General features: G+C 43.9%; 1 protein-coding gene across 2 annotated transcripts; it reads right to left on the reverse strand.

Moving 5' to 3' along the window:
• Positions 1-1,147: 1,147 nt before the first annotated feature.
• wasf3b (WASP family member 3b) lies at positions 1,148-12,837 on the reverse strand. 2 transcript variants are annotated; one of them, XM_084566347.1, is made up of 9 exons: positions 12,761-12,837; positions 7,862-8,018; positions 5,283-5,417; positions 4,917-5,070; positions 4,107-4,224; positions 3,749-3,930; positions 3,362-3,640; positions 2,591-2,904; positions 1,148-1,989 (listed from the first exon to the last, which is right to left on the reverse strand). In XM_084566347.1, exons 2-9 carry the CDS (start codon positions 7,992-7,994, stop codon positions 1,832-1,834), a joined length of 1,473 nt encoding a protein of 490 aa, XP_084422473.1. In that variant the 5' UTR covers positions 7,995-8,018; positions 12,761-12,837; the 3' UTR covers positions 1,148-1,831. The 2 variants fall into 2 exon arrangements, with proteins under 2 accessions (XP_084422473.1, XP_084422472.1); XM_084566346.1 differs by lacking the exon at positions 12,761-12,837 and having other exon boundaries at positions 7,862-8,158.
• Positions 12,838-13,626: the final 789 nt, after the last annotated feature.

A 13,626-nucleotide genomic window follows, 5' to 3' on the forward strand; every position in this document is an offset into this window, starting at 1 on the left:
ACCAAAGCCAGTCAAACCAGAGGATGAGTTGGGCTGCACCATTTCTTTTCACATTTCTCCACCGTGGCTGTTGATGTAGACGTTGTTTGGTTAGATTTCCACTTTCCTCGCTTCAATATGCACCGGTTATCCAAGTCCGTTTAATGGCTGATTGAGACGATGGTGGGGAGTTTGTGGAGACGAAAAAAAAAAAGGAACGTTTCGGTGAATGTGAATCTCTTGTGCACCCAACAGGATTGCTGAGGTTTCCACTGTTGAGCAGGTGTGAACAAGGGCTTTGTATCCAAGAGGGGTGTAGGACCGTGATGTTGGATGTAATACTTATCTGTACACACACCTGTTAATCATGCAGTGTAATAGTACACAAAGCCGTGTACAAAGCAAACTGTCTGGGGAAAATGTTGCCAGCGTTGGTTCCTAATATAGAGCTAAATATCAAAACACTCAAGGGCCTGTGAATGTGTGTGTGCGCGCGCGCGTGTGTGTTTTGGGGTTCGGGGTTGGAGATGGGGGTGGTGGGAGGGGGGGCGACGCCACAGTATCAGCATCTTGTGTAGACGTAGTTTTCAATGTGAAATGCACTTTATTTTTTGGGATGAAAATGGCACAACAAATTAAGTATCTGCAAAATGAAACGTATAAATGATAATCAACATGCACTAACTTAACTGAGATATTGTAACAACAAAAAAAACAAACAAAAAAAAACATTTGTGTGGACGTGGTGTCTATTTTTCCAAGGTGTTAGTTGTACTTTTTAATTGCTTTGGTTAGTTCACTCAATTGAGAGATCTTGTTAATTTTGTATTAAAAACAAACACGTGCTGTGCATAAAAACTCCTGCCTCGACTAATTTGTTCATCCTCGCCCTGGCTCGCTGCCCTCCTTTTCGATCTCCACTGTTTCCCTGGCAACTCCCTTCTTAGCTGTACTGTTACTATGGAAACTGAAGTCTTAGAGCCAGGTATGTGTCGTCTCCCATGGCGACAGTGGGACAGTAATGAGACGAGGCAGCTCAGTTGCGATTCTTCATTCATCATTTTATTTTTCTCTGGGTCAAAGGTTACAGAGCTCACACTAGCATATACATGGCCCCTACCGTCCCGCCCCCTACCACCCCCCCACCACCCACCGCCCACCCCCTCCCACACAGCAGTGAGCGATTACAGACGGCTCGATCAGTCTCCAGACTTTTGATCATTACATACAGCTCTCTCATCCATCCATCACCGCAGCATTTCTCTCCCATCGTCTGAGCGGCCTCAGGCTCACCGAGCGTCCATCGCTTCCAGTTATTGTCATCTACACGTTAAAAACCCGCCTCATGATCTACGGCAGGTGTTTCAGTAAAAACATTTAAAAAAGACAAATACATTGGTTAGCTCAAGAGGAAAGTTCTAATAATTCTAACACTCTCAAGCGTCGACTATACATGAGATAAGCACCTTCACGGGGCGTCTATAGTGTTATAACAGGTAGAGAAACATCCACTGGGGTGTATTCACAATGCTTTGAAATGAAACGAGCTCCTTGTTAATGTTGCACAGAGTGATCAGCATTACGGCATATGACTGGACTCCTTACAGTGTTTATGCATACTGAATACACCCCCGCATTTCCAGTTTTGGACCATTCAGCTTATATCAACATACAGCATGTGATTGTGTGCAGATGTAGTCGCGTGTGTGTCTTCAAGTCTGTGACAGCCCGTTAACGTGGCACAGTGGGCATTCCTTCAGGTGAGTGTCAGATCAACTGCGTATCTCATAATGTGTGTGTGTGTGTGTGTGTGTGTGTGTTTTCAGTGGTTATCCTATTACATATATTTGTGTTAATCCGACCAGTCGTTCTCCTCCAACTCCGAGTCGTCCTCGGAGTCGGAGTACTCCACGGCGATGCGTCTCGACAGGATGGTGGCCACGTCGTTTCCGACCGGCTCCCTCTTAGCCTGCTGCTCCTGCTGCTCCTGCACCTTCTTCAGCTGGATGCCTGCAAAGAATATAAGGAAAATAAGCCATTTTTAACTATAACTGAGGACGCTGTAGGGAGAAAACACCCACACTGTGCTATCTCATTCAGTTGAAGGAAGACAAATGACAATGCTGCTCATCAGGACCTCCTATATATAAGCATTTTTGTTTAAAGACAAAGAATACTAACTGGAAATTTGCTGTCACTACTCTAAAAGTAAGAAATATTACTAAGTAATTCATACAAGCAAAAAAGTCTGAGCCTTTTAATCCACTGGAAATGACTCAATTCTAGTCCAGTTATCTCACCCACCTTTTTAGAAGCTGAAATTAGGAAAATTATTTAAACTTTGACCCCAAAATTAATATTTTTATATATTGTGTTGCAGAGAGCTCTTTTACCTACAAACGCTACACATGTTATTATTATTATTATTATTATAGATGTGTTATAATTGTAGCGTATTTTACTGTTAACTTGCCTGACATTTAACCAAAACTGTTAAATAACACTTTCACTGTTTTACTTTTTCACCTAACACATACGTTAATGTGCCACTTTAACTAAATCTAATCCATTTAATGCTGACGCATGTTTACAGATGCACTGCATCTCTTACCCATACGTATAGCAGCCAGCAGATCGCTGCGGGCATCATTGACCACAGTGGTCTCAGCGGGTGCAGCGGAGGACATCTTGTGACTTGTGAAGTAGGAGGCACCAGCTGGAAGGGGAGGAGGCGGTGGGCCGGGAGGAGGTGGAGCTGCCTGGGATCCAGATACAGGTGGCGGAGGCGGGCCGTAGCCGCCGCTGCCAGCCATTGGCCCGGGAGGCATTGGGCCTCCAGGTGGTGAGGCAAAGGCCGTCAGGGCAGAAGGGATGAGAGGAGCGGGAGGAGGAGGAGGAGGCCCGGTGTTGGCATAACCATCCATACTGCAAGAAACAAAGAATGAGAGAGAATTAGTACCGTTAGTAACAGAAATCACAACAGTCTTAATGGCACATATAGACACTGAGCCACTAGATGGCAGCATTATCTCTAAGTTCACAAGAGGAGCCTCAAGGCCAAACTCTGTGGCAGAGGTGACTGTGGCCCAAACGTTTTGATACATTCATAGTGTGTTCAACAAAATCAGGACAAGACACCTGAATATAGCAACTCAAAACTGAGAAAAGCAACTTACATCTGGAGGTCTGAGACAAAAATTAGTAACCTTAATAATTAGAAAACTGAGAAAAAACTTAACTTATCGATAACTGACTCAACGAGTATATTAAACTTTAAATGTGGCAAATATTTAACTGGACAAAAAAACGGGACAAATTGAGACAGAAGCTGCAATGGACGTAATATATAGAATTAATGATTGGTCATCCTTGGGAAATTTACCCGTAGTCCACTGGTGGGAGGGACATAGAGCCACCGTTCATAGCCTCACTGGGTGGAGGAGGCAGCGGGACTTGGTGGAGGTGGTGAGTACGGCCCAGTGTCCCACCCTGATAGGCCATCATCGTCCTGCCTCTGTTGTCATGTTCGCTTCCTCCACGGGGGGCGTGTCCTGCAGCCATCTGGGCGGCCAGGGCGCTGGGCGGAGGGCCGGAGTAGGTGTGGGCGTGGCCGGCGTGGTTCATGCTGTTGGGGTAGTGGTGCTGATCCATGCCGTGTCCCCTGATGATGAAAATATAGAATAACACAGAACATTACAGCATGTTTGTCACCGGACTGGTATGTAAACATGCAACACGTCTTGTGATGAAAACAAATGTGTTCAGCTACCTGTTCTCTGGGGACATCGAGCCCTCAGAGGAAGCTCCCCTGTCTCGGTGTATGGTGTGCCTATGGTCTGGCCTCAGTTCTTTATCCAAAGCCATCATATTCCACTCCTGACGACGGTTCCTCGCCTTGCGGACCTTCTTGACCTCTCTCTGTAACGTCCCATCCACCCCACGCCTCTGCTCCTGGAAGCAAGAGAAAGAAAGGAGTTTGAGATGCTTCTGTATTCTCCATCGTCTATGGACCATCAGACTAAGTTCCAAATTGATAAGGTTTGTGTGGTATGTTTGAAATCCTGATGACTACAGTGATATCACAGATCAGAACACGGCCCGTGAGATACTCTCAGTTAGCAGTGTACCTTCTGCTTCCTCTTCTCTTTCCTCTTGTCCTCAGTGTCCTGCAGCATCTTTTCTTTCCACAGGTCAAAGAAGTAGGAGGGGTCGGTGTAGAACTTAAGTGCTTCCTTGTGGTCATCCCTGCAGAAACAAACACCAGGATGGTTGGACACACAGTACAGCGTAAAGGCAGAGACAGTGGTGGCATCTCGTGACTTGACTGGGAAGACTACGCTGGAAATAATACATAGAAAACTAGAAAAGAACAAGAGTTAAATTATTCGTGAGGTCTTTTTTTAATCACAAAGGCAGCGTAAATGGAGATGGCAGAATAAAAAAAGTGGACAGGGAGACTGACTAATAGAACGGAGAAAAGACAAAGTGTGCCGTGCAGTCGGAGTTAGGAGATAAGATTCCCACTGGAGCCAGACATGCTAAATATGTAATGCACCCAAGTACTGGAAAGCAAACTGCATTAAGAGCAGCGACCAAACGGGCAGAAAATAGCGTCAAATCTGCTGTTTCACCGTGGATGTAGGTCAGAAAGGAGCAAAAAGATATCCTAAACTTTTAAAGTGGGTCCCTGCAGGGCTCGTGTTAAATTTATGACCGTTTCATGCCACCATACTAAACCAAAGTAGGAAAATATGAAGGAGAACCAGCAGAGACATTATGGCTTAGAATGAATTACTATCAAATCACACTGCCGACTCTTTTAAATAATACCCACAGACATCTTGCAGAAGCAATTGCCAAGGTCTCAAATGATGGGCTTGAAGAAGCTCTTGATTAAAAGGTGACTTTACATACAGTTGACAAAATGTGACAGTGACCTGTAAGATGACAGGATGCTGAGAGGTGGAGGCTTGTCGCTCAGGTTGTACATCTCTTTGACAGGATTGGGCACGCTGCTCTTGGACACCACCTGCTGGTCCTGAATGGTGGAGCTCTTGAAGGCCTTCCTCATGTTGATATCTTGCAGGGAAACTGAGGAAACAAAAGGAGAAAGGGAGAACAAATGAATGGTCTATTAGAAGGAGGAAGGAGGAAAGGCACAATAGAAAAAACAAACAATAGAGAGTGAAAAGAAAAAGGCTTTCAGCTGTAGGGAAATGCCGAAAGCATGAGACCGACAGCTCTTCATTATTGAATGACGGCCTGCTGGGCCTCCTCTCCCAGACCTCTACCCTCTGACCCACCTTCCTCCACGGTGGAGTCCAGCTGCGTGACTTTTACCGCCAGCCGGTCGATGCGGTCCTGGAGGGAGTTGGCGCGCAGGTAGAAAGTGTTGGCCTCCTTAAACAGCTCGCCAAAAATGTCCTCCGCATGTTTACCTGGAAATAAACGAAAAACAGAAACAAAAATATTAGAGAAAGAGGAGACTTAATCAATCGGAGCTATATGAATCCCAGCAGAGGCTGAAATCCAATCAATACTGTGGTAATGTGACACAATGTGAAACTAGAGTCTGGGAGTCTGTGCAGGAAATGGTGTCTCATGCGACTCCATATAGCAACATCCCTCATGCATAATTTAATACGAGCTGGATACAATGCAGCCAGTCGCACTTAAGTGTACGTTTGTGTGGAACCAGTGATCAAAAGCCAACAAATTAGCTTCATTTCCTCAAGTTTTTAATGTAGAACCATTTATTGTCAGAGACTCTTAACCTCAGGGTTGCCAGTTCAAAGCCCTAAAGCAGCAGGGAACATATACGCAGTACATCAAAGACTCAGTGAGATCTGTTTGCCACATTCGGAGCCATATGACCACATTCTTTTATCAGTGCAAACATGAATATGTCTTGGGCCTCAAATGAGATGCTCTGCAACTGAAATTTCACATCAGTTAGAGGTTGAAATGTCCATAAAAAGACAATTTTACTGGGATGAAGATAGAGCCTGTAAGTGTTCAAGTTAACAGGACTCATCAATAATGAGGATGTAATCTGGATTTTGACAAAATTGTATATAAGGGGATCCACTGCATGCCCACAGCATCGTACAGCTGCAGGATACGTATGAGCGTCTCCAAAGTGAGAGAGTTGCGTAACGCCATGGCAGTTACTTCATTAATTAGCCTACTTATAATTATAACTGATCCTTGACACGAAGATGGGGGAGGAGCATGATCTGATCACAAATGACATCTTGTACTTCTGATTTGAATCATGAGCCATCACATCTGTCAGAGTGCTCTTATTTTAAGACAACTGTTAGTAATAATCTGATTTGTCACATTTTTTAATTCTTTTTAATACTGATCATTTTCCATCTAGGAAGCATCCATACTCATAATGTACGGATGCGTCCCAGATGGAAAATGATCAGTACTAACGAAATAAAAAAAAATCTGATGACAAGTGGTCTGTCGAAAGGCATTTAAATACCAAGTGTGAACTCTGTAGACTATGTGAAGCGAGACTAAATTCATCCAGGACTGCTGACCACAGAGACAGAGCTGTTGGTTGATAGTGTAATGAAGTATGAAGCAAAGGAGTTAGAGATTCACATCCTAAAAGCCACGGTTAACATCTTCTTCTTAGCCTGCGGCCGTGTTCTCATGTGACAGATAACAAACATTTTGTTGTTCCATCATTTTAGCTAATAACCCTGAAAAGAAGAGATATCTGCTCTGTTAAAGGGTGAGCTGGAGGAGGAAGTAGTCTGTCTTAGCCAACAGTTAATGAGAGCCAAAGGGCCTTTATTACAACACTATAAATCTCGGAGTATAAAAAATGTTCCCCACGATGATAAGAGGAACCAAACGGAGTAGTTTTAAGTCCTAATAAAACTATAGCGAGCATATTAAAGGAATGAGCGCTGTGTAAAATGTGATTTATGATATGGCAAACACAACAAGGCTAAGGGGCTATTTCTGTCCCCCCTGCTGACAGGATGGGCTGCAGGAAAAACATTTAGAGGAAGGAAGAATCAGAGAGCTGGCATGCTGAGCCCTGTCAACTCTGACCCCTCATGAGGATTCTTATGGTCCACTTAGAAACACACATGTGCAAGGACGCACAGCGCATGTAGTCTGTAGATATACACCCCTGTCAGGCCCTCGCGTATATTTATATTTAACCCACACAGCTGCTGTTGAAAGGCACACTCCCAAAGCAGGAACTTGACACAATATGAGACGGACAAAGAATAGATAGGACTGGGCCAAATAGCAGAGGGTTTACAGCAAAAAAAAGGACTGGTTTTAAATTAAGTTGAATGCACTCTCAACATAAATTGCAGGAAAATGGGTTAATCTGAGGTTAAATGGATTGAAGGGTAACTTCACAAAACACAGTTTTGACGGGAATCAAACACGGGAACTGAAGATGGATGGGAAGATAGAAGGCCTTGGTGCTGTAATAACCCTGTCAAATACGTTTAGAGCATAACAATCAATATAACAGTTCACAGACATACACACACACACTAACAAACAGCGTGTCTGCACAGTCACATGTCCACAGCTAGCAGCTATCTAAAAGGATTACACTTCAACCCTCCATGCTGCAGTGTGACGCTGCTGTAAACCCACTGCTAGCCCAGTGACCCCGGGCCCTGTAACCATAACAACGGCCAAATCAATCACAGCTTCAGGATTAATGATGAAAGCATGTGATCTTGCCCTGTTACAAAGACGCTACACACACCCATGGACCACCATCGCCAATAAACTTGGCGGGGTTTACGGCCTGAGGATGCTGTGGTCTCAGTCTGTTGTTAGATTTTGAGCAGCAGTTTGTTTCCTGGCGAGGCGTCGTGTTCGTGCGTCTTACTCAGGCTGCTGAGCTGACGGATGATGGCGGAGAGGGTGTTGTTCATCACACACTCCAGCTCGCTGCCGATGCCCTCGGGGAGCTCCCCTCGGCAGAGGTGGCGCGGCTCGATGTTCCTCTTCACCAGCGGCATGGCGAGGCCTCGCTCCGACACGATCTGCAGGGAGAAGCAAGGAGCAGACGCACACACTGTTTGAGACACAGATGGAGCTTGTGGGTCAGCGGCCATCTGCTGAAGTGCTCACTGGCAAGACATCGATTAAAGTGCTGATTACATTCTTGATTAATGGCATGGTTTAAATTATGTCAGAATGCCCAAGACCCTAAATTAACATATTGAATTTGATCAACTCAGCAGATTAAGAAGAATAGCAAATATTTAGATTTAAGAAACTGTAATTTTCTGTCTTTTGTTTCAAAATGTTAAATAATTTTACTCTGATCACTTTGCTGATGAATTGTTTGAGCTCTAGAGATAAAAAATCATTAACTAAATCAATGAAACTCCTAGTTAACTTTAAATGATGCATGAATTCATGAATGATCATATTCACAATACTGAAATCCTCATCAATCAAATAAATATTGACTGTTTTGGTCGTAGGTTACATCACTGGGGTTGTAGTAAGGAAATGTATTTTATTGTAAGGAGTTCTCTCTCTGTATAAACAATATCTTCAGTGGAAAACAAACAAAGCTCTGTTGACCAGAAAACTGAGAGAGGTGACCAACACCGTCCCAAAGCCAGAAGACTTCTGGCTACCAGCAGGGAGATTAAAGCATTAGAGATAGAAAGATACAGCGTGCCAGCTAATCCCAAACCAGCTTGTCGCCAGCCCAGCTGGAAACCTGACATAACCAGATATTTGTGGCCGTGGTCAACACTGGAAACAAGAACACACCTCAACGCAAACTATGAAGTCTACAAAGATACCAAACGTTCTCCATAGGAAATACAGTACTGATCAGATCCGTCCACGCCCTGTCCCCCCGTAAATGTATCTGTCTAAAATAAACACTGTGCGGCCCTGATCAGACACTCTCAGCTCTCTGTAGTTCAAAAGACCACAGATAGTTACTAAAGACGGGAGAAATCCCAGGGTGCATCTGAGCGGCCACGTTATCGGTGTCTCTTCCTGCTTCCTGTTTTGGAAGTCTGAGTCTGACTCCAGTTTCCTGGTCCTCCCCGTGTCACATCTCTCCTTCCTGTCCAAACACTTGGACAGAACAATACAGCCATGGCTCGAGAAGCGACCTGGAGGACGGACACGTAGACAGATGGAAACACGCACACGCCGTTTTCCAAACAAAGCACTCGCACACCATTTTTAGACTCGACAACCGGGCGATTCACTCTAAATTGCGATTCCAGATACAGCAAATGAATCACGAGAGAAAGGAAAGCAGGTTGGAGAGACACGGGAGACCTGGCAGTCTGACAAGACCTAATAATAGCAGACAGGTAGAAGAAACACTATTCAGATCTATTCGACCTTGCAGATATTCCTTCATGGTAACAAAAACATTGACTATCCGTGGAAATTAAGATTTTAAATCCATTACAACTGCAAAATGTGGGCCTTCTATGTATTCACCCTATCCTTTGCGAATCCTTATCTCGTTAGAGACCAAACAAAAAGATAAGCTTACATCTTTAACACGATAAATCATCAAACCAAGTGCTATCAGTGTCCCAGCAGGAAACTACTGTAATTACAGAGCGTGTCATTGCAGCTGTCCACAAAAGACAAGAGCCTCTTCTGGTCACCGAGGCCAATTCCCACCAGCAGAGTCCTCATCTGGCCCCGTTTTTCTCAGCCAGCGACCCCCTGCAAACCTCAACAGCCTCACGCCAGTGACAGAAAACAAAAGGGTAAAATTACACCATCATGTGCTGCCAGAAACCACACTGAATACTGTGAAGGAGGACCAGTTTGGCGCTGCTTTGGTTGAGATTTCTCGATGAACAGTTTGGAAACACTGCGCTTAGCGGTGCATAGAAATGAGGCGATGCAAATTAGAAGATTGCATGTTTTTGCTTTTACTGTCTGGCATGACAATCACACCAATGAGGCGAAATAATGAGCGACTGAGGGGACGAGCGGGAGGAGGGACGGGCCCCGTCTGCTTGTGAGAAATGAGGGGAAAGTAAACAGAGGGTGCAAGGGAGAGAGAAGTGTGATACGAGTGTGACAGGAAAGAGACAGTGAAGGAGACAGTGAGAAAAGGTTGTGCGAGAGGTGGAGAGGTAGCCAAAGCGTGTGTATGTGTTTGTGTGTTTGTGTGTTTGTGCGGGCGAGTGGGAGAAAGAGTGTGTCGGGTGGGGGAAGGGATAGGAACAGGGACCTCGGGGAAGCCGCTGAAAGGTTCCCGGGACAATAGAGCTCCGTTCACACGGCAACAGCACTAGCTCTCCCATGCATCCTCCCCCTACCCGTCCCCCTCTCTGACCTTCTTTAAGGCCCCCTGTACTCGTGCAATGAAAGCGTAGCAAGAGAGAGCGCTCCTCCTTTCTCCTCCACTCACTTAGGGAGGATGAGGGAGAAGGGGGGAGTAGAGCCTAAACTTCAAATCACAGACCCACAAGAGCTTCCACACAAGAGATTCTCACATTTTTCCTCTTTTATTTTGTGGTGTGTTCGGATGCTTAAGTGATCCCAACGCTGCATATATACTGAGGCATTCAGTCATACAGATGTACACAAACACACCAGGTAGCGTCTTAAATGCCCCATTAGCAGCACGGAAAGAGCCCCATCAGCAGCTAAAAAACGCCTTTGATCCCTTTTAGAGGTGACATGCTTCCCCTGCGAGTCTTCCTGCACGATGCCCACATCCCTGCTCACAGAAGAGGTCTTTACTACAGATGTGAGAACTCCATTAAGTCCTGAAAGGGGAGTCATTATCAATTTATGAAACGAGAGCAGCTTCTTGCATTGAAGGCTGTTTTGCTTGTTCTGACGCTATGAATAATGCAGCTTGGATTACGTCAGGTCACACTGCCCCAAATATGACGTGGAGAAAAAAAAAGAAAAAGAACAACTCCTTCTTTCCGGTATCACTAAGGGGCAGTCATGGTGAAAACATCAATGGCGCTGAGCGTCAGGGATGATGTCCGAGTTAAACTCTGACTAGTAGAACCTAACTTTCTAATTGTTTTCTGCATTTTATCTGCGAGGGTTGGCAGATAAATCAATAATATCACCATAAAATCATGCGTTTTAAGAGCAGTTGTCATTAGAAACCAACAAAACCTGAGTCTGAGGTCTTTAACACATGTGTGGAGCGTGGCTGATTTTTTATTTTTTTTTGTACATCATTTGAATTGCTTGGATTCTTATCCCACTGTGGGTTAAATAAAGGATTATCTTATCTTATCTTACCTTTGCCATTCTGTAATATCAACTTGTATCTGGATGTATTCTTCCCAGACCTAACATCTATCAAGTAAATCAGATTACTCAAATTCCTGACTTTTGTAATGCAGTGGTGACCATAAGTTATAATCCTAATAGATAATAACATTCTTGGCTTACTGTGGCTGGTCAGTTAAACTACTTAAAGCTTTTCTAACCAGTCCAGTGGCAACCATAGAATTATTCTCTTTTGGTGTAAATGTAATATTTTTTTTTTTTTTTTTTTTACTGTGCCTTGGTCTGATCTGTCTGTCAGGTTACTCAAAACTCAGTCTTAGTCTGATGAATGAATAGCCGTACCCAAAGACTTTGATGGTAAGTTCCATTAAAAGGTCTGCAACTTATCTATATCTAAATTGCCTTTACTTATATTAAATTTTAAACGGACAAGCAGCATTTCAGTTTGGCTAAATCACACAGATACCACTGGTTCTGCTGGAGTCGACCTATCAAGTAAATTGGATTATTCTTTAAATAATACATGACTTTTTTTTAATGCAAACGTTGGCTTTAACGTGTGTTGGCCAGATTAATGTTAAATACTATAAATAAAGAGCGTGTCTTACCCTTGATTGAGTTATTTTTACAGATAAGGTTATTCAAAAATCAATTAGTCTGTAAACTAATGAGTAAATAGTTACACCCAAAGATACTGACGGTTTACTGGCTGTTGGATCAGAGTAATATAATAACTATAAGCATTTATATAAGACCTTCAGTGTTTACATCTGTTTGTATTGATCTAGTCATTCTAATGGATTAAGATGCTCAACATGTAATTAGTCTGATGAGTGAATTATATTAAGTTATAGATTATGGGGTTAAGCTGAGACACCACTCATCTATAACTAAGTTGTCCTCATTTATATTCAATATTAAATCATTAACTGGGATATAAGGACTGACTGTTCACATGGATGTCTTTCTGGGGTTATTTCAATGCACTATCTAGATGTTTGATGCCTCAAAATTCCCAGTCCAGACACACACTCCCTTTTTCCCTTCCCCACAGGCTGATAAACCCACGTACAGTACACACACGTCCACAGAAACACACACACGCGCACAGCCGCGATCAATCAGTGTTCCGCACCGTCGCTTCCCGTTACTGATGGACTGACCCACATCTGTTCATCCACCACGGTCCCCTTGAGTTTCTCTCCGTAAACGCCGGTTTTAATCTGATTTTTAACCTGCCGTTTCCTGACCAGGTGCCAAACAAACTGATTAACGCGGACAACATCAATTAGCAGCTCTAAAGTAATCCCACAAGAGGAATATTATTCAACGTCTGAGGGCTAGTGTCCGTTTATTATCCTCAACTGGGGGTCCAACTGACCACTTGGTTAGCTAGCTTATGACCACTGGTCGACTTCTTAGTTGGGACAAATAAGACCGCAGGCAGCAGAAATATCAACACACATGTCATTAATAGCATAAAGGGTGTTATTAGTCGTTGTAAAAAGTACCGTAAGGCCCTCACCAGCACTTGAAATATTAGAAGAAATCAGCCCGTCCGCATGTCCCGTTAGATACTCCTATTAGCTCTGCCATCCTGTGTCCCCCCCAGCCCGTCTGGCTACTCCGGGGAAAATCCTCTGAGGACCGGTACACGCCCACCGGCTGCGTCCGTCCAATCAAAACTCACAACAGAGGCCCTCGCTGGTGATGGGCGTTCATTTTGACCAATCGCATTTCTCCAGCTGAATGACTGACAGGGAGACTCCCCATTTTGGAAGCGGTGTTACGAATGAACGGGGCGGAGCTATAGTTGGGCGTTGCTGAAGAGATTAACGTGTTTTTTTTTTCTTCTCTCATTCCTTGTCAAAATTGAAGCGGCTTTAAATAAGATTTTTGACCTCTGTGTATTTTTGTATTTTGTAGACAAGAATACCAATTTAACTAACAAATAAATGCACATAGACGGGAGGTAGCAAAATTTTTTTTAAGAAGGTTGGTAAGGTTTAGACACCAATGGTGCTGGGAATGAGTAGTATTGTATAACCGGCTGAAAGTGCTGGGCCAGCATCCTACAGGAAGAGGTTCAGTGAGAGGACTTGCTATACTTAGATCTGTAGTTTAGTCTCTCAGGTGTGTTTCTGGACAAAGACAGTCTGAAGAAGGGGGCTGTCATCAAAGCAAAGGAAAAGGATGCAGAGAATAGACTCTGGTCTGTAGACAGGGTTTAGTGGATTAGAAAGGGAAATGCAATTCTATTCCTGGACAAAGGAGAAAGGCACAACCTGCATGAGTTACACAGTTTATCATCCTTATACACGTAAATAATAAAGCAACTATTATACTTGTGCTACTATACTTAAACTGAATACGAGCTGTGAAGTTCAAGAT

The sequence above is a fragment of the Chelon labrosus genome (assembly GCF_963514085.1).
Source record: "Chelon labrosus genome assembly, chromosome: 18".
Taxonomy (NCBI): domain Eukaryota; kingdom Metazoa; phylum Chordata; class Actinopteri; order Mugiliformes; family Mugilidae; genus Chelon; species Chelon labrosus.